Genomic DNA, 23,079 nt, shown 5'->3' with positions numbered 1-23,079 from the left:
AAAAGGTCACTGTTATCAGTCTCATACTCTCTCTCTGTCTCTGTACCAGTCATCACTGTCACTGTTTCAAAGGAGTCGCTGCTCGTCTGATACTCTCTGATCACATGACACACCAGCACAGTTATTTTCATGTATGTTTTTCTCTTAAATGTTTATGCTTGTGCGTACTGCTATGCAAGGCAAAGTAGGATGAGTACTGGAAAATCAAGGTCTGTGTCTGGGTTTGTTCTTACTTATAGTCATATCTTTTATTTTTGGCCTAAACTGGTTTGGGCCCAACAGGTTTTGGACAGTTCTGGATTTAATTTGTCTTCATTCCCTTGAATTGCCATGAATCAGTTATGTTTGATTTTATTCATTTTATTATTCAGGGCTTATCAATGAAAGCAGCACAATCGGTAACAGTTTTCCTCACCTTCATAAGAGCAGGAATAGAGGCAGTGTTGCAGTTTGCAGTTTGCAGCTTTCGATTTTATTTTAAACCATCATCTAGAGCAAGTAGAGGTGCTGTGATGCTACTTTATGACATGGTATTTTAAAATCTGATTCAATAGAAGTTATATTTATGAATATTCATAAAGGTTATAAAGTCATATTAAGGAGGTTGGCTTCTTTGATTATTCTGTTATTAGTCTTTGAGTGCTTTACTAAGAAAATGTTTGCAGTAATTACATTCGAATCACAGTTTGTCAAACCTAAATACAGGTGAATGAATGAATAGTATATTGAACTTTGCAGTGTTTTTCCCTTATGATGCACCGAGTCTTACATTGGTGGTCTCCGTCGATCATGTGACTCTAGACTTGCATGTTGCAGCAGCCCGTCATGAGTTTCCCCTCAGAACATCACCCACTGCTCTCAACGAATGGCTAATGTCTCTTTAAGAAGTCGGATACTTACTTTACTTTTACTGTTGTTGACTCCCTCATGTAATCAGTATTGAATGTGTGTGTCAAAGAGAAGTGATTTGTAAACCCTTTTCTGCCAAGGTAGAAAAGTTATAAAATAAGTGTAGTCAGTTTACCATATAATGGCCGTTGCTCCAGCTAAAGGTCGTGGTATTAAGTCAGGGGCATTGCCAGCCTTTTTAAATGGGGTTCAGGTTTGTTAAATGCTGCAATAGCTCGGGCAGAGGTTGAGCTCAGCCTGAATCTGAAAACAGGTCAAAACCATGACCCGCAGTTTCTTTGGACCTGAGCAGAATTTTACTTAAAATGCAGGTGTATTAACTTAAAGGCGTAAACCCCATTTTACCTTTTATTAACACTAATTCCTTCTTCTATTGACATTTTGCTTCAGAGTATTTTTTAAAACTTCTCATTAACATACCTTTCGTACGAAAAAAAAAAAAAAAAAGGCGAGATCCAAATGCTGCAACATGTGGCCCAAACACACATACACACCACTCCCCAGTATACAGCGTATGCCAAGAATATTATTGGACATGCCAAATGATTAATGCAATGAAATGAGCTGTTTCGTTTACTTTGATTCAACGCCATCCTCACCTTTCTAAGAAAAAATAAGGGTTGTATATATAAAAAGTTTAATGTTACCACCACTCCCTGTACTGCTCATATCATTTTACATGTGCCTTAAAGACTATTATACCCGTGTGAACCACTGAGAATACAACAGTGGAAATCAGGCTGGAGGGCACAGAGGGATTACAACAGTCTGGAGAGGGGTGATATTGGCCACGTACGTATATACAAACCTCTATAATGTGTGCATGCCTGTGTGTGCGTGGGTGTGTAATAGGAGATAGGAGGATTCAAGGGTCTGTGTGCAATAATCCTGCTCTCTATCTCCCCAAAAGAGAGGAGACATAGAGTTGAAGGGAGCGGGGGGGGGGGCGAAAGAGAGAGCAGATCAAGGGATAGCAAGGTTCCTCAACAATTGGACCCCTCACCTCTGTGTGTGTGTGTGTGTGTGTGTGTGTGTGTGTGTGTGTGTGTGTGTGTGTGTGTGTGTGTGCAGGAGGTGCCCCCCTCAACCAGGCCTCCGCCCCTAACCCAGCCCCTTTCCTACCCCCACTGCCACCACCACTCAGGGTGTTACCATGACAACGGGGTTAGAGGCTAGCCCACGAGCTGAAAAAAGAAAGAAGGTGCATTCTGACATGAGCTTAGATCTGAGTGCTGCAGTCTGTTTAGAATGCATTCCTCTCTTGTGTTGGTGCTTTTTTTTTGTTTTCATTGGAATGTGTTCCTCTTTCTTTCACTTTGCATCCATGCTGGTAAATGCCAGAGACTTTTTTTTTTTTCTCCCTGCAGGTTTTCATACTTGTCAGCAATTATCTTCCATTTCATTTCTCATTCATGCCTTCACTCTTGGAGTTGTTTGTTTTTAGTTACATCCCTTTACACTGCTCAAGGTACTTGGCTTTGTGCTCCTTCTGCAAGAATTAGCAAACAAACTAGCTCAAAAGCAAACAACAAACACGCTGATTTGTGCCACAGTTAACACTCTACCCTTCTGTGTTGTGCATTGTAAATACCTGGGCTAGTGTATCTCTTGACTCGCAGCCTCCACATGCAATGATGAGGCTGTTTCTGTCATAAAGTGATTACCTACGGTTAAATCCTACGTCAGGGAATACTCGCACTGTTTTGTCTAATCAAATAACGTTCATGAACTGTAAAGTAGAAGTGTAAACCCTGTTTGCACAGTTGTGCTGCAAAGAATCTACCAGCATGAGAACTGGTCAAAGTAACAAACATAGAGAAAAACCAATTCAGCACAGAGCAGACAGCAAAACAAAGCCAAGAACCACAGTAACACACACACACATACACACACACACGCACACACACACACATACACACACACACACACACACACACACACACACAAACACAAACACACAGTCGACAACATGCTGGGAAAAAGGAATTGTGTGTGTGTGTATTATATATGTATAAATATGTGCATATATTTAGAATTTCTCCCCATTATCATTTCTTTCATTTATTTTCCTTTTGGGTGGTCCATTTTTCCTCTTACTGATGCTGGGCGATAGCAGTGTCAATTTTCACCCGGGGAGGGTGTGGTGATGTCATGAGACGAATCCGCCTAATTGGCTTGCTGCAAGGAAAAGGGGCTCGAGCGCATGTTGGTGTAAATTAGGTGATGGATCACACTGTGCTGTTATCTTTAACTCATATTCACACACTCGCACACCCCTCAAGCCCCTACAGCCTATTTCCAAACTCCCCTCCGTCCGTTAACTATATATTATACACCTGTTATAATGGATACATCTAAGCTTTCCTTTAGCTGAACCATGCTCTTATCTTTGGTAACCTGGTGTTTCTTTCTCTCCGACTCAGCCCTCACCCAAAATAGAGCCCCATCCATTAATAGTGCCACCCATGTAGAAATCAGACATATGCACTACATGGATGAATGCACATACACACACACACACACACACCAATCTCTTTTCCTCTCTTCACCCCCCTGGGAAAGCAAAGTCCTGCATCAGCTGCTAAATTGCTTAAACTCTCTCATCTGCTAATGGGCTACCTGTCTTCCTGCGCGTCTGCCTCTCTGTCTACATTAATGAGTTTCTGTTGTCTGTCTGTCTGCCTGCCTCTGTGCCTTCCTGAATGTCTGATGTCTTGTCTTTATGTATTCTGGTTGTTTTGTTTGTCTGTCTCGGGCTGTTTCTGCTGCCTGTCTGCTTCTGTTCCTCTCCTGTCTGTCTGTCTGTCTGTCGGTTCATAAAACTGTTGGTCTCTTTGTTTTGATCTGATGGGTTTTTTTTTTTTTTTTTTTGCTGCTCTACGTGACTGTTGTGTTGATGAATCCATGCTCTCGATACACACCTTACATCTTTCAAATGAAATATGATCATATGCTTCTAGACCGACAGGAAATGCACAACAAAGTAAATAGGGGAGCCTGCTTACATCTGTATTTGTATGTCTGTGTTTTCTTGGCCACTACTTTTGACTGTTTGTGGGTGTGGAAAATAGTGTATATAGCAAAAGTACTAGTACTAAAAGTTGCACTGCAGTAATACTAATGGTAGTAATTGCAAAATTTATATATGTAGCACTTTTTAAAGTGTTATATGAAATGAATGGAGTCATTTACAGAAGAGAGAGAAAATAGAACACATAGACAAGATAATGAAAAGCATGGACACAAACTTCATAATAGTAGTATTCATAAAAAGTAGCGGTATTAATAGTAGTAATAGAAGTTATAGAAACAGTAATAACAGTTGTAGTAGTAATAGCAGCAGTTATAATGCTAATAGTCATATTAGTATTAGTTGTAGAAGTAGTAGCAAAAGAAACAGGCTACTCATTGTAGCAGAAGAGCGTAGCATTGCTGATCGCAGTAATGCCAGTAGTAGAAATTGTGGCAGTAGTAGTGCTACTACAGTAATATAAGTATGTACTTATATTTGTGCCTAATATAAATAAATCCAGTTTGGTTGTTGTATTATGAGTGTATTATGAGATCTAATAGAAGCAGCAGAATCACCATTAATATTAGCAGCAGCAGCAGTACGTACTGTAGTAAGTTACTGTTACTGTAGAAAGATGGAACACCAACACCATGCACACCAAAGGCCAACAAATACGATGATGTGTTGCTATGGCAACCAAGGACTCAGCGTAGTGAGGACATAAGAGTGGCATACACATAGTAATTGTAACAATAATAGTAAGGTATCAGTCTTTGTAAATGTCTCCCATTGTATTTATTCTCTGTGTGTCTCCCCCTTTTGTCACCACTGAAAATATTTTCCCTGAATACAGTTTTCTATTCTTCACCCTCACCTCTCCTGAGCTCTCGAGTCTCTACTTCATCCTCGTTTCCCCCCGTCTACAAGAGGACAGTGTGTCTGCCACCACAGGACACACACACACACACACACACACACACACACACACACACTGAGTTTCTGTTCTTGTATTGAAGCCATGAGGGAAAGAGGTTTCTCGGTGAAACAAGAAGTTAGAACTGTCTGGGCAAGTTCTCATTCGTCCAGGTCATTGTTATCTCTTTCTCAAATTAAATCGAAGGCAACTGGACTTATATTTGTCTGTGGAAGACGTTTCGCCTCTTATCCAAGCGGCTTCATCAGTTCTTATGTATTGGTCTCTCTAGTCCGCACTAGTCTGACTAGTGCGGACTAGAGAGACCAATACATAAGAACTGATAAACAAATATAAGTCCAGTTGCCTTCGATTTAATTTGAGAAAGAGATAAGAAGTTAGAACATAAACTGTACAAATACAAATAGCCTCAAAGAGGAATTCCACTCCAGTATTTGCATGGGATGGATTCAGATAGATGGCTATTAGTGTGTGTGAGTTTGACGCATGCTGTCTAGTTCCCTCATATGTTAGAATATAATAAAGTAGATCTTTGCTGTGTCTTTGTCTGTCCTTGTCAAATCACTTTTGATTGTCTGTCTGTATTTCAGTCTGTCTGTCAGTGTGTCCCCTCTGATGTCAGTCTATTCCTTGAACCGTATCATAAATAGAGCCCCACTGACATTTCAATTTGTCCCATAACCCTTCATACACACACACACACACACACACACACACACACACACACACACACACCAAGTTCATTGGTGAGCATCGGTTCAGTGGCAGGCTGGCCTCTCCTGGGTTTCCACGGAGACAAGGAAAAGCAATAACTGCACACTTGACCCCTCTGCTCTTTTATTGGCCTGTTCTCCCCTTCACACACACACACACACATACACACACTCACACACCTCAAATCTAATCTGGGAGATTGAGCCTCCATGGCGATATTCCTCCGTCTTTCCCTGGGGATTTGAGAAGAGAGGCAGAAGAGAAGGGGAGAGGAGCAGGGAGAGGAGGAAGTTAATAATTTCATCTTGCAATGACCTGGAGATGATAAAATCGATTGTTTGGCTCTTGTAGTCTCCTCATATCACACATATACACACATACGGATGCGCACACACACACACACACACACACACGAAAGCTGGCAGGTGGGAACACACTCTGCAAACACGGATCATCACAGTTTCCCATCCTCTTTCATACTGTCTCTCCCCCTCTTTCCCTTTCCCCCTCTCTCGCTCTCTCTCTCGCTCTCTCTCTTTCTCTCTTTCTGTCTCTCTCTCTCTCTCTCTCTCTCTCTCTCTGTCTGTCGCACACATTCAACAACAGTCTACCAACTTACTGAAACTTTATGATTGTGACGGATGCTGAAGGGAGAGAGGAAGATGAACTGTGGGCAAGAGGGAAAAGAGTGTGACTGAGAGAAAAACACTGAGCGAGAGAGAGAGAGAGAGAGAGGGAGAGAGATTGAAGGAAAATATTAGGAGGAACGACAGGCTAGCCTTAGCGACAAGGCTGTTTACTGTTTATTTTGGTCTCCGGTCTCATTTCTCTTCATATTGGCAGAGTCGAGATGATTTCCTTTCTCTGTTTATTCCTGTGTGGATTTCTGTGTTTTGTGTATATTTGTGTTTGTGCATGTGTGTGTGTGTGTGTTCATGTATTTATGTATGTGTGTCCTCTGTTTGCCTCATCTAAGATCATCTTTCTGAACTCAATCTTTCCACAATCACCGGTTGTTCTGACGTCTCCACATAACATCCAGGTCCCACTGTGGGATTTCCGTTTTTTTTTTTTTTTTTTATTTCTTCCATACCAACGCAAATAGTGTTTGACTACATCCGATACATGAATACAAATAATCTCCGGGAGTTAATGTAAAATGTAGAGAGCTTACTATAGGACAAATCAAACATTTCAAACATATTTATTTATCCTATATAGTTTTATTTTCGAGCCTCTCGTAATTTTGTTGTGGATTCAACCAAACAAGTTGCTGATATCTGCTAAGAAACTTGACTAATGCTTTTTTTATTATCTCACAGACACACACACACACACACACACACACACACACACACACACACACACAACTGTACAGTATTAGTAGGTAAATAAGCATGAAAATGTTCACTGGAATTTATTTTCATGTTTTACAACTCAGATTTCCCCTGAGTGCCGTTCTTTGTGCAAACAGAAATACGACGCTTTGAAATCTGAAGTCTGATCCGTTTGCTTGTGTGTGTGTGTGTGTGTGTGTATAGTGCACAAATTGTGTGCGTGTGTAAGTGTGTATTAGGCGTTATTGCAAGCCATCCTGAGTGACCACAATCAAAAGCTAAAGCTGGGTCTCCACAGTTCATGAGAAACAATAAGAGCTTACTCCTGATGATCTCTACGTCTTAGTAATCAGGTCAGGGTCGATTGGATTGGTCCTTGTATGCGAGTGTGTGTGTGTGTGTGTGTGTGTGTGTGTGTGTGTGTGTGTGTGTGTGTGTGTGTGTGTGTGTGTGCGTGCGTGTGCAAGGCATCACACAATCCTGCCCCCCTGCAGTGTTGCCTTCTGTAACCCAGGTGTATACGTCTGCGCATGTCTGTGTATTTGTATAAATGACACCAACCACGTATATTTCATTATTATTCTACTCCCATTATACTGCTTTTGTATTGTAAATTCTAAAAATATGTATTTCCATATATATATTTAAGTTCTCAAATCCTCCTTGGAATTTAGATCCAAATGTCTATGGGATTTCCCTGAATAAATAAAAGTTAAATATAGACTGTGCATCTAATCTATGGTCCATTTCCATGTGAATACACTGTACCAGCTACGTTTCGTGCGACTTTTAAATTCTAAAAATGTAAATTCACTCCCGCTGATGTCTTGTTTTCCTCCACTTGTTTGCTGCATGCAGTTCTCCAAGGAGAAGTACCTGCTGGAGTCTCCCCCTGAGAAACTTCGTAAGGAGCTGGAGGAGGAGCTGAAACTGAGCCCTGCTGACATCAGGAGCCATGGCTGGTACCATGGACACATACCCAGAGAGGTAAACACACACACACACACACACACACATACACACACACACACACATACTCACACTGTAAAAAACGCTATAATCAGCATACATGCACAGTAGAGTACTTTGTGTTAGTTGTGACATTGGAAGTCCTGAATGGATGTTTGCGAACAGGTGGATGCACGCATGTAACACACTGCCTGGGTGTTCAGTGTGACACAACATGCGCACACACATACTTACACACACACATTCAAACTCGCACTCACACACAAGCACCACTTAAAAAATCAGTAGTTGTTGATTCATTATTTAAGTCATTTATTAAGCACAAATGCTTCATATCTGCTGGTCTCAGTTTCACAAACGTGAGAATTTGCTGCTGTTCTCTGTTTTATGTTATTTGAAATGAATTATCTTCGGTGTTTGTGGACAAAACAAGACATTTGAAGACATCACTTTGGAATCTGGGAACTGATGATGGGGATTTTTCACTGTTTTAACAATCAGTCGATTAAATTAGTCAAAAATGAAAATAATTCTTCGTTTCAGCTCTGGTTTTGCATTGCGTTTTGATTAAACTGAATCAAAACTAATGTGTTTCGGCTAAAATGCCAAACTAAAAATAACCCAAAATTCATTTCTTACTCGTCAGCATGAGGATGAAAGTTTTCCAGCCTTTAGTTATCAAGAAACCCACTGAAGATATGAATGAAAAGCTTCAAGTCAAACTTCATGTGGCAGTCTCTCAGCCCCTGTAGCAGCGAAATTAATAAATAAATAAATTTAGAAAATGATGAATTGCTGCTGCAGTTTGCATTTCAATACCCCACATGTCATAATAGATTTTTAAAAAATAAAAATAAAAGTAATATAATAGTATTTCTGTGTGGGCTGACGTGGTTGTCACCCGATAGTATTAGTTGAGCGATTACTTGGCCAAAATCTCTGGCTTTGAAAGCACAGTTTAAATGCTTTACACACAGAATGACACTGATTAATGAATCCCATCATCTGTCACAGCTCAGTAGAAATTGCTTTAGCGTTCAGAAGGAGGGAAACTCTGCCAAACAGACAGCTGCACGTGTTGCTGATGTACGCAATTGAATTTCACAGCTGGTGACTAAGACACAGAGACACACAACAAGAGACCCGCGCCCACACACACTGCATGCACATGTGGAGGGTACTTGTAAATAGACACAGCCTCTATCTCCTGATCAACCTCTGCTCTGTGTCTCTATCCCTCACACACACACACACACACACACACACACACACACACACACAGATTCAAATCAGCCATCTGTGAGTTTCCCCTCCTTCAATTTACATAAAATATTCATTTATTCATAGATTTACCCCAGTGTAAAGTTGGGGAAACCCTGAACGCCCTGGTTTCCAAAACAATACTTAATGACTAGTTCTCACACACACACACACACCCTGTTGGCGGATACTGTACATTAGCGTCCCTAAATCCCATCCTTCCTTCCTGCTCGTTTTCTTCATCCTGTTCTGTTGTTCTTTCCTTTTTAAAGTTAAGACTCCCAGTATGTGTATACGGCCCAATGCGACTTTCCCTTTAGGTACATTATTTCATTTACTTTGTTCCAAACCGTTGTGAAAAAACATGATAAATTCTTAAATGCAGCGAGGGAGCAGATTAAAAAAAAACAAACTTTCAAAAACTCACCCAAATAAATTAGAAGATCCTGCACTTGGTTTGAGCTTTTCATGTGTGTATATACTGCCTCCTGCTGGTCATTGACTCTCTGTGCTGCATATTTCACACCTTGTGTTGAGTGAATTTTAAGTTTTACGCCTTCATACCCTCTTTAGGGCAGATTTTTCTAAAGGGAACACTGCTCAGATTGAAATATGTTACGACCACTCGGTCAATATTTGTGATCTCTTCTCACAAAAACCACTGACACATCCGCAGTGTTTGGCATCAGCAAGATATACAGCCTGAAGCTGTTCCATTGACCATGAATGGGAGATTGCATTTCTGGATTGCTTGTTTTGTCAATAAATTCAAAATAATAACTTTTTACAGAAGTGCTGAACTCAATAAAATGTGTCCTCAGAAAGTCATTCCGGCCATTGTGGCTGGCATTTTATCCATCATTGCCAATTCAAACTGTGCATAACAGAGACAGTTTGGCAGTGAGGGACGTAGTTTGTGTTTGTTCAGCAACACAAACTGTCCTAAGGCATTGTCATAAATAATCATGATTCTCTCTATTCAATTATTAAACAGTCGGAGTGTCAGTAAAAAAATGTTCACACACATGCTCCGGCTCAGTGAGCCAAGTTTGCTTCCAGCTCTTCACGATTGGAGCTTTTTTTATTCTCCTTTTACTAATTTAAAAACATATTCTTTTTTTTTTTTTCTCTGTCCAGGTGTCAGAGACTCTGGTTGTGCGTAATGGAGATTTCCTGGTGCGTGACTCTCTGACCAGCGTCGGTGACTATGTTCTGACCTGTCGGTGGAATAATGAGGTGCTGCACTTCAAGATTAGCAAAGTCTTGGTCAAATCCAATGAGACCAAGGTAAGTGTTCAGCTTCTACTGGCTGGCCTGTTTCATCACTCATCACTTCTTTTAAGTTTTTGATACACTCTCGTATGTGTTGCCTTTCATCACGTTGTTCTATTTGCTCCCTTATATTCTTCTTCTGTAATTTTAACTTAAATTGTGTGGTGCTTTGAATTTCCATCATGCTCTGTAGAAAGCAGAAAGGACAGCAGAGAATAATTTAATGTTGTTGTTGTTGTTGATGTTGTCTATTCTCTCTGGTTTGTTTAATGCCAAAAGATCAAATGAATGCCCCCCCCCCCCCAGTGTTTAAATCACTCATCAAACCCCGTGAGCAGGAAAAGTGCACGCGTCACTAGTAACATTGATGATGTTCCATTTAGAGTCAAGTTGTACTATGAGTCGGCGTCCACATCTGTGTCACATCTGTGACACTTTGACCTGTCAAAATGTCCGCTGTGAGATGGGTCTATTTATTCTTGATTCCAGTTCAGCCTTTGTAGACATGGCAGCATTGGCCAAAGCCTCATCCTCTCATCTCACTTCAGAGCAGCATCAAACTGGAATGGAATGCATATTTAACATTATATTAACCACCTTTACCAATCGAAGATTCATCCTCCATGAGAAAGGCCTGTTTTCTCTGGTTGCCTCTAATGCTGGAGGAGGCAGGTTTGCCTTGTTGACCAGCTGTGCCTTTCTTCTCTATCTGGCTCCAAATCTCAGTTCCCACCCTGCCTGCTGATTTCTGTTTCATTTTATTATGAGTTTGAATCAGGCGTTAGATAATTCGGCACTGTGTAAACTGGTTTTAAGCACTGGGCAAATAAAGAGGAACAGCGGCTGTTTGTGTTTGCCACTCAAAGAGATCTGTAACCACTGTAGATACAAAACATGGAGGGTAGGCTCCCCCTGTGGAGCCACAGTGGAGTTATTCTGGTTCAAGAGAGAACACACATGCTCTGATTTTCTCCCTTAAGACAAAATCCTGTGCCCTTGCTAGCTTACAAGTATTTATGCAAGTTAATTACAGCAGGTATATGAAAAAATTCAAAGGTGGTATATTAGATGCTGTTTCTCTTCATCCTCAGGTGCAGTACATGTTGGAGACAGACAATTTCGACTCAGTCCAGGAGCTTGTGCGGTTCTACATAGGCCAGCGCAAACCAGTCTCCCAGTCCAGCGGTGTCCACATCTACTGTCCAGTCAGCAGGACTCTCCCTCTGCGCTACCTGGAGGCCACCTTCGCGCTGTCCAACAGCAAGCAAGGCTCTGCATACTCACCGTCCAGTCAGAGGGGAGCGTACATCAAGAGGAGGAGCGTCACCATGACTGATGGGCTGACGACAGAGAAGATGATACCTCACAGGTGAGCCGCGAGAAAAATGTGTGGTTTTTTTCTTTTGGTTTTTTTTTTTGAGTGGCGGAGATGCAGCTCTCCAGCCGAGCAGCCAATGATTAAATCCTGACGATTCTGCAGTCTTTATCACTGTTTGCCATTGTTTCATTCTTGCTTTATGTCATATACACGATCAGTGACTCAGACAGTCCCAGCCCAGTTGAGACACCAGTGGCACCACCAGAGCAAGAGCCGGAACCTGTGCCCAACTGCAGGTTGTTGTGTGTTTGTGTGACACTAGTGTTGTGTTTGAGCACTAAACTAGTGAGCTTAACCTCCCACCTTCCCTACGGTCCCCTCACTTCACAGACACCATTAGCACCTCCCCTGGTAATGAGCATCAGGTCCTGTTAGTGCCCTCAGAGTGACATGTTCACTTGACCACTTCTGCACTGGCTCACTTGAGTTTCAAAACAAAACAAGGCTGTTTGAAACTCGAAAAAAGGAGCAGAAAAATATGTTGTGTACAGTGGAAATAAATTTTTTTTGCCTCATAGTGAGTTCTGCAAGAAGAAAATATGTGGGGAAAAATACATTTATTCATTATTGATAACATTTCCCAGTGTTGATGTGGTAAAAAATAACGATTACACATCTTAAATATTTTTTATATTTTTTTGCAGTCCATCTTTTCTGAAGAAGCCACACTGTACTGCATTTTCTGCTCCTGTTTTTAAGACTTAAACGTGGTTTTAATTAATAAATAACACAATATATAATATTATATGTGTGCATCATGAAGTAGAGCAATTTCCTGTAAGGTTGAAGCAACTCTCCCTCCTCTGTCACCCTGAAATAATAAGCGTTTACATTCTTCACCACACCATTCCTGTCACTGATAAACGTGGCATCCTGATTTGCACTTGCATTGTGAGGTTCCCTTCATTTTCTTACAGCTTTTAAATCCACACCCAAAGATTTTTAACATCCTAAAAATGCTGTGTTTGCAGCCCATCAACAATCCACCACCACAAAGACGCAATGCGGAACTGTGCAATGAGCATGGACCAGATTCAGGAGTTTCGCTGTCCCTTGTCACCTGTTGGGGAGACCCCACTGTCTCCTGCGTATAGTGCTAGTAAGTGCCAGCGACACACAAACTCAGACGCATGAATAGAGAATAAATGCACTCCCCCTCACATTCACGAACACATCGTCCGCAGGGGATTTTAAGACTGCTCTCTCTCTTCATTTCAGTCACCAGGCAGAGAGCCCACTCGAGCGGGCGGGTCCTGGCCGTCGTCCCACCCTCCCCCGTGATGCGCCGTTCCAGCGACCCACAGCTCAGCCCCTCAGCCAGTAACAACCCTCCAGAGCATCCCGCGCATACCTCTCACTCGGCGCACTCCTCCCCTGCCCATCATCCCACCTACCAGTCACATTCTTCAGAAACAGCAGGGAGCTACTGTGACCTCAGACCTTGCCCCGCCGGACCCCCCAAGCCCCCGGCTAAGAGCTACGTGGAGCGGTTGCGAGTCGAGGAAGGGAGGGAGGAGGGAGCGAGGGAGGAAGGAGAAGGGATGTTCTGCGCCCCACAGGTGGAAACGACATCCTCATTCAGACCATCCAGGTACGAGACACAAAGAGACCTCCAAACCTCCACATTATGTTTCCAAAGGATACTTAGCTGCTCTTTTAACTTGATTTGGAGTCCTGGATGAAAAGGACACACAGCGTGAAGAAAATCTGAATTAGAGTGATCAAGTGTTGAATGTCTGTTTTCTAATGCCGGATGTGAAGAGTTATGGAATTGATGTCATGTTCATAGAAAGCAGAGTAGGTACAGTGGCTTTTTTCTCAAGTTACTTTAAGACCGGGCTGTTCAGCAGTGTCAGAAAACTGCAGTTTTAGGGGAAAGAAAATTGAACAGACAGTCCCTGTTCCTACCACAGGGTTACTGTAGGTCAGGTGTAACAAGAACTGTGAAGTCCTAAAGGCAAGAGAAAGCAAATCATAAAGCAAACTTCTGTAAATTCTGTACAGAGGATGAAGCCGTAGTTTGTAATGTGATTCATCAAGTAAAGCATGTATAAATGAATTGGGAAACCGTAGGGAAAAAAACTAACAATAAGATGTAAACAAAACAAGATCTATTAAATCCGCAGTTTACCATTTTCCTAATGTAGGTACCTGTGGATCCTGACTGTTGCTCAGCTTTCTGTACACTGAGGCAAATTCTATCAGGATGTAAAGTTGGTGTGTTCAAAGGTCAATACATACGCTGACATTTTATCGTAAAGGGCAAAAAATATGAGAGTAAAGCAATTTTGACCAGGCACTGCAGTACAGCTACAGCCTGAGCGAGCCCAGACTGGAAAACAGACTTGAGTGAACGGCTGTTGGTCCTGTGGGAGAGAGCTTGAGGGCAGACTTTACAGTGTGGTCATAGACACAGCAGATACTGTGTTTTACTGGGTTTCACAGTGCCACGGGGGAAACAGCGTATGAGGTTTGTGGAAGAGAAATGGTATGTCTTGGCTGCAGAGATGGAGCAGGCAGCAGCTTTGGACATCTGAGAGTCCCCTGTGGATCTTTGGTGCTGGGGGCATATTGCTGGATACTGTATGTGTTAACACTACTGGAGAAATTGGCAGTTAAGGCAGTAAAGGCTGCTCATGTGTTAGCCACCAGTGTGAACCAGGGACTGGTTAGTGGAAGAGAAAGCATCATAATTAGCACATGAGGATGGCTTCTGATTGGCCAGAGAGCCCAGTCCCTGAAAACACGCACGCTGCACGCTTTCATGTGCACCTGAATGACAGGCACACCCAGAAGAGTGTCGGGGCTGGTAAAAACTTTTTTAAATTTTTTTTATTTGATGCTCCACTGACCCACTGATACAGTATTTGTCCCTGCGGCCCTGATGGTCAGTCCGACCCATAGTAACTCAGATGCTGATATATCAGGTGTGAATATTATGTTACTGGAATACATTCAGATCTACGTTACTAGTTTTATTAATTGTGCAAATCCCCTTAAGACTCCTTGTTTTGGAGATGTGGAACTAATTCAACATCTGACTGACTGATACATCTGCATGGCTGATACTATCAACAGATTTTAAATGTATCGGTATCATGCAGTGTGTTGGCAGATAAGTTACTAAGTAAATGTCACTGTTCAGTATGTTTGGTGTCATTTAGGAACGGTTGCACCATAATTTGTCTACCAGAGAGAGACAAATGTATTTTTTCAGCAGTAAACTTTGAGGGGTCTTTATCAAAACAGCTTCCTTTATGTTGTGTGTACATGATCTTTGAACCAAACAACTGGACCACTGAATGAGCTTTATCTTTACAACCCTCTTGTTGCTGTAGTTTTCTAATGCGGCGTAATCGCTCCTGTGCAGGTACGAGTCTTGCCTTATGCCGGCTGAGAATAAGCCTCTGGAGATGTCCGTGCTGAAGAGAGTCAAAGAATTGCTGGCTGAGGTGGATGCAAGGACCGCGGCTAAACACATCACCATGGTGGACTGCACGGTACGTACAGACGCACACACACAGATGCATATACATGCACACCAAGCGAGCTGATGTGCATAATCCCACAGCGTAAAACAACGACACATATTCATGCATGCAGGTAAACAGATGTAAGCACGTGCCCATACTCACACACACACGCCGCATGTATCTTAACCATTGTCTCTTAACTCTCGGGCAGGTGGCTAGAATATTGGGCGTCTCCTCAGAGACGCAAAGGATGATGGGAGTGTCCTCAGGGCTGGAGTTACTGACACTTCCACATGGACACCAGCTGAGACTTGACCTACTGGAGAGGTACAAACACATTTGTTTCTCCCTGTCTCCTTTTTTATGCGTCACACAGTATCTCCTTCATTAATTCAAATATTGATTACCTCTGCTCTTCAGCTCCTCTCCTCCCTCTGTCTTGACTCTTCGGTTCTTATCTTCACCCTCCTCATCTCTTATCATCTTTTCCCTCTTCTCATCTTCTGTTCCACCCCCACCCCACCCCCCACACTTTTGTTTTCGTATGGTTGGTTATACAATATAATGAATATTTCCTTAATGTAACAGCATGTTACTGAAAGCCAGCATAATAAAAACTAAATGTGAGGCATCAAACTGTGCATTACAACTTTTTCCATAAAACTTTTTGTAAAATTATTCAACAGAGGCCTTGAAATGATATATATTTCATCAGCATCTGAAGGCTCTGTCAGATTACATCACTCACTACATCACTACAGTCTGCCCTAGTGTGAATTTCCAGAGGGGCTCTCGAAACAGGCTTTGACTCAACCGTTCCAATTTCCCCCGTAACCGCAATAATCAACGTTTTATTACGTTTTATTGAATAGCATGTTCCTCTGTCCTCAGGTTCTACACCATGTCTATCATGATGGCGGTGGACCTGCTGGGCTGTACAGGAAGCACGGAGGAGAGGGCGGCCCTGCTCCATAAGACCATCCAGTTAGCAGCCGAGTTGAAGAGCAACCTGGGCAACATGTTCGGCTTTGCGGCTGTGATGAGAGCCCTGGAGCTGCCACAGGTAAGAGGCAGATACAGAGAAAAAGTCACCATCATCTGCGGTAAAACTCCAGAGTTTGCTTTTCTCAAAATGTTTGTTTTCACCGCTCATTGTGTCAGATTTCCCGGCTGGAGCAGACGTGGGTGACATTACGGCAGAGACATACAGAGGGCGCTATTTTATATGAGAAGAAACTCAAACCTTTCATGAAGAATATGAACGATGGCAAAGGTGAGATTCTAGTTTATGTGTAGTGGTAATAAGTATACAGGTAAATGGTGTGTATTTGCATGTATTTGACTCCAAAATGTGCTTGCGTGTTTATTCCTTTACGTACAGAGTCTAGTGTTCTGTCCAACACCTCCTTCCCCCACATCATTCCCGTCCTGTCCCTGCTGGAGCGAGGCGTGGCTCTCGGGGAGGCGCTGGAGCCGTGGGAGAGCGCAGAGGTCGGAGTAGACGTGGTCATGTACCACCTAGAGGCAGCCCGTACCATCGCACATCACGGGGGAATCTACAGAACCAACTCTGAGACCAAACTGCAGGGTAAGGCCAAATTTAGTGTGTTACATCTCATGCTGTTAATGTATTGATGTTAATAAGGACGCGTGTCTACAGTATCAGGGTCGTGACATGACCGATTTGCTGTAATGATCGTGTGTGTGTGGGGTTACTGTGTTGACTGTATTGATCTCTAATACTTCTGCATTGGTTCTCAGTTTGAGGCCATTACTGCTTTATTGAACAGTCTTTCAGTAACTATCAATTCAAATCTGTTTTCTGTTATATGTCGCCATCGATCAGCCTGACCTCAGCCTGCTCTTTTCATCAACAGTTCTTCAAGCCACAACAAAGACACTTACTTCATACAGTTGTTAAAGCTGCTTTCAGCTGAAGAAGCTTTAGTGTATTCATAGAGTCAGGCTGGAGAGTTTTCATCTTTTTTTTTTTTTATTGAGCACTGAGGAGGATTCATGAGGGCACAGAAGCTTATTTCTGTGTAGCTGTGTTGCAATGAGCAGAATGAATAGAATAGCATATTCAGATGAGCATGGAGGTTCAGTCTTTACCTGTGTGACAAAGTAATCCCATCTCAAAGGTTCACTCACTGGCCTTTTCAGAGCTTTCAACCGCTTCTTGTGGGATTCATCAGCAAATAGAACAAACTCAAATGTGGAAAGTCTGATGTGATAAAAAAAAAAAAAAAAAGAAAAAAAAGTGCGCATATAACGGGGGAATAGCAAGTGTGACTATTTAGTTCAAGTTACTTTTTAACATGTATTTGGTGGTTTGTTTTTTATTTTGGCGTAGTTATTGTTAATAAAAAATTTCAATGTGTCAGTGCTTTGAGGACTTTCAATAAGATTGTGCAAATATTGCCTGACTAAATGTATTGTTTTTGTCAAGACTCACATCATTTCTCATGCATTTTTACTTAAGTTAATTTATTTTATTATTTTATTTTTTAAATCAGCCACAGTAGTTTTTCCACAGTCTTGTTAATTTTATTATCTAGTCAGGGATTATTTTGAGATTTCGACAGTTTTCTGGTAACCTCTATTCCACCATGATTTTTTTGTAAATGTCATCTACATAGAGTAACTTCTTCTCTTCTTCTCTCCTTCTCTCCTCGATCACCTTTCCAGGATTACAGGAGCGAGCAGAAATCCACGAGATCTTCCAGACGGAGTTTCAGATGCGTCTCCTGTGGGGCAGCCGCGGCTCTGAGGGCAGCCAATCAGAGCGTTACGAGAAGTTCGACAAAGTTCTCACAGCCCTATCACACAAGCTAGAGCCTCCTGTGCGCCACAGTGAGCTATAGCACCTGCTCAGAAAACCCGCCATCGACAAAAAAAAACAAAACAAAAAAAAGCAACCCCCCCCCCCCCCCCCCCCATCTGCACTCACCACTCATAGTGGTATGGTCTTGTTTTGCATCGCAGAGGATGATGTGGAAGAGTCCAATATGAACACTGGGAGGGGTGAGAGTGACTGAAGAGGCAGCTAAAAGAGCATGTGCATTGAGCACTAGGAATACAGAAAAGAGAAACATGTGTTGCACTGACTGTGGACTCCAAATAAGGCATGGGGTTCCTCCTGTTCCTCCCTGTGGACTTTCTCACTTAGCGCTAAAATATTTAAATGGCAACAAAGAGGAGACAAGCTAAGTAGTAAAGAATACGGGGGGGGGGGGTGGCCCGCTCCTCTGCTCGGTACAAACAGTAACATGTGTACAGTGTGCCCCCCGCGGCCAAACAGAGCTGCAGAGTTTGGCTTTGCTCCAATAAAACACAGACACGCTCTTGTTTCAAACAACCGCTGTCACACACTGTAGCAGAAATGACAACAATAACTTACATAGCTCATACAGTATATAGATGTTTAGTCTGTGTGACTGAGTGAGTGTGTGTCTGTATGTATGTTTACATTCCTTCATTTTTTTTTTACGTGTCATTAATGTTTCATGATTTTTTTTATTTTATTTTTTTGTCTTTATTTATTTGTTATGATCAAAGGATATCAGAACATTATGGACATTGCTTCACCAAAGTCACAAGAATCTTTCAGTGCTCATTCTGAGGAAACTATGTTCATAAAACCTCATTAAATATGTATCAAGCGGACCCATTGAATCCCATTAAAAATGTATCAGGCATGCATTAATAAATGTATCAGAAATGAAACATTTGCAAAAGTAATGCTGCAACTTCAGTAAGAGGGCTTTGCGAGAAGTTAAAAACATTAAGAGGACAAAGCAAACCTCCCTCTGCTGTACCTGTTTGACTAATACATTTGATATTGTGTGTCTCGTGCACAACATGTAGCTAAACACAAGCATTTAGAGACGGGGGGAAAAAAATGGGGTGTGCACTCCTTAAATCTAGTTAAAGCAATTTTTCACTTAGTGTAGAAACATTTATGAACACGCTTCACGACTCATGACTCTAGCTTCAGTAGTCTGGAGCTGCAGGTTATACATTTACAGAAAAAATTTAAATGCTTTATCCATGCAGCTATAAATGTTGCACCAAGTAAAATGTTGCTTTAAACTAATAATTTGAACATAAAGATGAGTCTTAAATTGAGAAGTATACAGGTGATTCAGTGAAGATATTTCATGTCTGTGGATAATCTTTAATGATACTCAACAGATGGAGAAATTCTGACATCTTTCATCTTTTTTTACATTTTTTTTATTTCAGTTTGAAATTTTAAATGAAAAAAGAAGTTCCATCAGTTAAGGATGTGTAGATCACAGCCCTGCTACAGAGAATGGTTTTTGGTTGTATGTTTTCTATTTGTGTTTTGACAGTAGACTTAAAATAATCTGAATCGTTTTATTGCAATGGGATTACATTTTTGGTTGACTGTCCAGTTTTAAATCAATGCTGTATTTACAGTATGTGGGCCTGAGAGGGCTGGAGCCAACTCTCAGGACTATGCAATCATTTCAACCAAGGGCTGAGACCCTGAAAATAAAAATAAAAGATTAAGACTTAGAAATGTTAGTCAGTCAGTCAGTCCCCCCCCATCCCCCTACTTCACTTTCTTTTTGAAATGTCTATGCTTTTATTTCTAACCTTTTCTTATCCAATCTGATGATCTATATATGAATGAAAGTCATATCAGATATTGGTCAAATAGTTCTAAACAAATATCATTCTACTCTAGAGTATCAGAGATCCTTAAAGCGATGTTTGATCGTCCCACTTTCTAGCCTGAACCATGCTTGGGGTGAGCTGAACAGATCAGAGTTCATGAGGTGAGGAGTGATGTGCCAGTTCCCTCTGTTGTCCAACAGGGGGTGGTCTTTAGTCAGCAAAAAACACTGAATCATCAATTGTAATACAATAACGACAGGAAGACACACACACACACACACACACACACAACACACACACACACACACACACACACACACACACAAACAAGAAAAAACATTTGTTGTGTGTGTTCTGAGACCAAGAGGATGCCTGCTGGTTTAGGTTTGATATCTGCTAACTCTGATGATCACACGGTGGCGACGATGTAATGTTTTTATTTGTCCTCTGTTGAATGCTGTACAGGAATGCTCTGACAGTGTGTGGATTCTCCTGTTATGTGTAACAGGACTGTATGAGATGAACTTAAAAAGCAAAAAGACAAGAAATGATTTAGGTCCGATCTCATGTTTTTTTTACGTACTGTACATAGCAATTCACTTTTTTTTGTTTTTTTTTCAAATAAAATGATTTGCTCGTCTCAATGAGTTTGATTCTTTATTCAGACAAAAATGTATTGGTTAAGCTTTGAATGTGTAATATGACACCTTGCCAAGAAAAGGCTGATTACTTTATATATTTTTTATAGTCATCAAATCAAGTGTTGCCTGTGAAGCAGAATCCTAACCTATTCTGTGCCATAGATGTCAGTAATTTCATCAGCGATCCACACTGTTGCACTGGGCGACATGTTCCTTCTTTACAATGAACATGGCCACAGTATCTTATTTGGAGTCAGTCGTATATACACTGACATTTACTGACAAATTCTCACTAGAGCATCGAATCCGTGGCTGAAGTTAGTCCCTATCAAATACATTATTTACTCCTGTTTGAATAACATTTGCTGAACTAATGATCGTTTTGATGATCAATTAATCTCTATTATGTTTTTGTATATTGATTAATTGTTTGTTTTATAAAACTGTAAGATAATAGCAAAAAATGCCCATTACAATTTCCTAAAGCGTAAGGTAATGTCGTCAGATGAGCTTGTTTTGTCCAACCAACATCCCAACACTCAAACATATTTTATTTACTATCACATAAAACCCCCTCATATCAAAAAAAAGAAAGTCTAGTTTGTAAAATTAACAGTGCCCGGTATTTTAGGAAATTATTCCGATTTATTTGACGTAAAATTAAACGTTTGTGACTTGTTTTTAGATATCTTCAGTAGGTATGAACAGACACAGTCAGAACTTATCATATAAGTCACTTAAACACACAAGGGAGTTCTCTCTTTACATCTCTTTTTAGATTAAAAAAAGATAAAAGTGATGCTGAGCCGTCCTGCCACAGTCCCTATATGCACATTCACACACACACACACACACACACACACACACCACCACCGCCATTGTCTTGTGATTCATACAGGTAGCCAGTAGGGGACAGCATTTCACTGTCAAACCAAAGCTGACCCTCCTCTTATATACAGTCCCTCTTGCAGCCAATAGCAGTTATGAGCATCCTGGTTCCTGGTCCAGTCTAGGTGTCTGTGCAGAGCAGTACTTCCTGACTTCCAGTGGTTTTTGGACTTCTTCCACTTACAACAACATCCTCACAATTGCACATTTGCTGGATCGTGCATCCTCCTGGGCACTTTTGCTTCTCTATAAGTGTTTTTTTTTTTTTAATATTTTTTATGCATGTAAATCTGTAAGTGTGTAGCTCCTGTTTCACAGAAAATGCACAGTAGGAGTGCACGGAGCATGCGTGTTGTGCGAAGCATCGCACATTGTTTTGTAGACAGACCCGTGGAGATGGCAGTGGGAGGGAGACAAAGACAGATGGACTGTGTGTGTATGTGTGCGAGTGTGTAGCCATGCATGTGTGAGAGTGAGTGTTTCTGTGTGTGCTTGCGTGTGTTTGTGTATCAACGTGTGCTATGGTCAACATGTGTGTGCCACGGTACAGATGTTGCAAGGAATACTGCTGTTGCTCTTGCTGCTTACCCCTTTCAAGAGGGAGACAGTTAGTGCGGCCTGGCCGTGGCAGCTGTTATGCTGAAGGGGGCGTTGCGAGTTTATTCCAGGTGAAAAATTCCCTGGGAAAACCAGAAAGAGGAAGAATTACAGCATTTGTGACATAAACTGTGATGTAGAACTGAAAAGAACAAAACAGAACAGAATACAATAGAATCCAACGGAACAGAACAGAATAGGATCCCCCATAATCTACAATAGAAAATTATCATTCGCTCTGCTCTTTGTCTCCCCCTTCCATACAGTTCCATAGGCGTAACATGTTATGGATGTAATCTCTAAGAGGATTCTCTCTGCTTGGTATCATGGTACATGTTAATTTCAGCTCTTTATGTTCCTCATTGAAACAGACCCAAGATCTCCCAGGCCTGCCTGCCTGCCTGCCTGCCAGCCAGCCAACCAACCGTCATCAATTCACCCCTAATCTCTCCCCCCAGCTCTTTTATAGCTAATCCATTGTGTTGGTCATTGTCATCTGATCATGTGTGACCTAGGCTGCTCTATAGCTAGTTCCTGGCAGTGTAGCATTGACTTTTGACATCCATCTACAGCCAGATATCGGTGGTGGGGTGTAAACTCGCGTCATGGGAGTGGGGCTGTACGTTCGCTTGATTGTGGGATTTCTTAATTTCAAGAAATGTCTAAAGTCACACCAAACTCATCCAACTTTGAGTATGAGAGGCTGAGGTGAACATGATTGAATTCTGGGTAGGACATATGTCAGCTCTAGCTCTGACATGTCTTTGAAAGCCAACAAAATAATAGGGAAAAAAACACAGTATTTGTCATGTTAGAAGTTACAAATACTCCCTTATAGAAAAAAGGAATAGTCTAATAATGTAATGAAAAATGTTTGACCTCATGTATTAGGAAGTGAATCACGTGAGTCTGAACCAGAACTTGTGATTTAAACAGTAGGCGAATATAGGCAGATCCTTTCAACAGGGTGTTACAGAAACACAACATCATGAGCATTAGAGAGCAAGGTTAGCAGCTATTTCACATCATCTTCAACTGGATATATATTTT

At 41.5% G+C, this 23,079-nt stretch overlaps 1 protein-coding gene across 2 annotated transcripts in view; it reads left to right on the top strand.

Moving 5' to 3' along the window:
* Positions 1 to 20,547, top strand: part of sh2d3ca (SH2 domain containing 3Ca) — a 52,709-nt gene extending 32,162 nt beyond the window's left edge. For both annotated transcript variants that reach the window (XM_056404063.1, XM_056404064.1), the window contains 11 exons: positions 7,766 to 7,894; positions 10,274 to 10,423; positions 11,500 to 11,777; positions 12,758 to 12,885; positions 13,005 to 13,377; positions 15,157 to 15,286; positions 15,471 to 15,586; positions 16,151 to 16,322; positions 16,421 to 16,532; positions 16,641 to 16,847; positions 17,948 to 20,547. In XM_056404063.1, the coding sequence (XP_056260038.1) occupies positions 7,766 to 7,894; positions 10,274 to 10,423; positions 11,500 to 11,777; positions 12,758 to 12,885; positions 13,005 to 13,377; positions 15,157 to 15,286; positions 15,471 to 15,586; positions 16,151 to 16,322; positions 16,421 to 16,532; positions 16,641 to 16,847; positions 17,948 to 18,123 (1,971 nt within the window). In that variant the 3' untranslated portion in view covers positions 18,124 to 20,547. The remainder of the gene's footprint in view (positions 1 to 7,765; positions 7,895 to 10,273; positions 10,424 to 11,499; positions 11,778 to 12,757; positions 12,886 to 13,004; positions 13,378 to 15,156; positions 15,287 to 15,470; positions 15,587 to 16,150; positions 16,323 to 16,420; positions 16,533 to 16,640; positions 16,848 to 17,947) is intronic.
* The last annotated feature ends 2,532 nt before the right edge of the window (positions 20,548 to 23,079 follow it).

This window comes from Seriola aureovittata, chromosome 18 (genome assembly GCF_021018895.1).
Source record: "Seriola aureovittata isolate HTS-2021-v1 ecotype China chromosome 18, ASM2101889v1, whole genome shotgun sequence".
NCBI classification, from domain to species: Eukaryota; Metazoa; Chordata; class Actinopteri; order Carangiformes; family Carangidae; genus Seriola; species Seriola aureovittata.
This window is presented reverse-complemented; position numbering and strand designations above follow the sequence as displayed.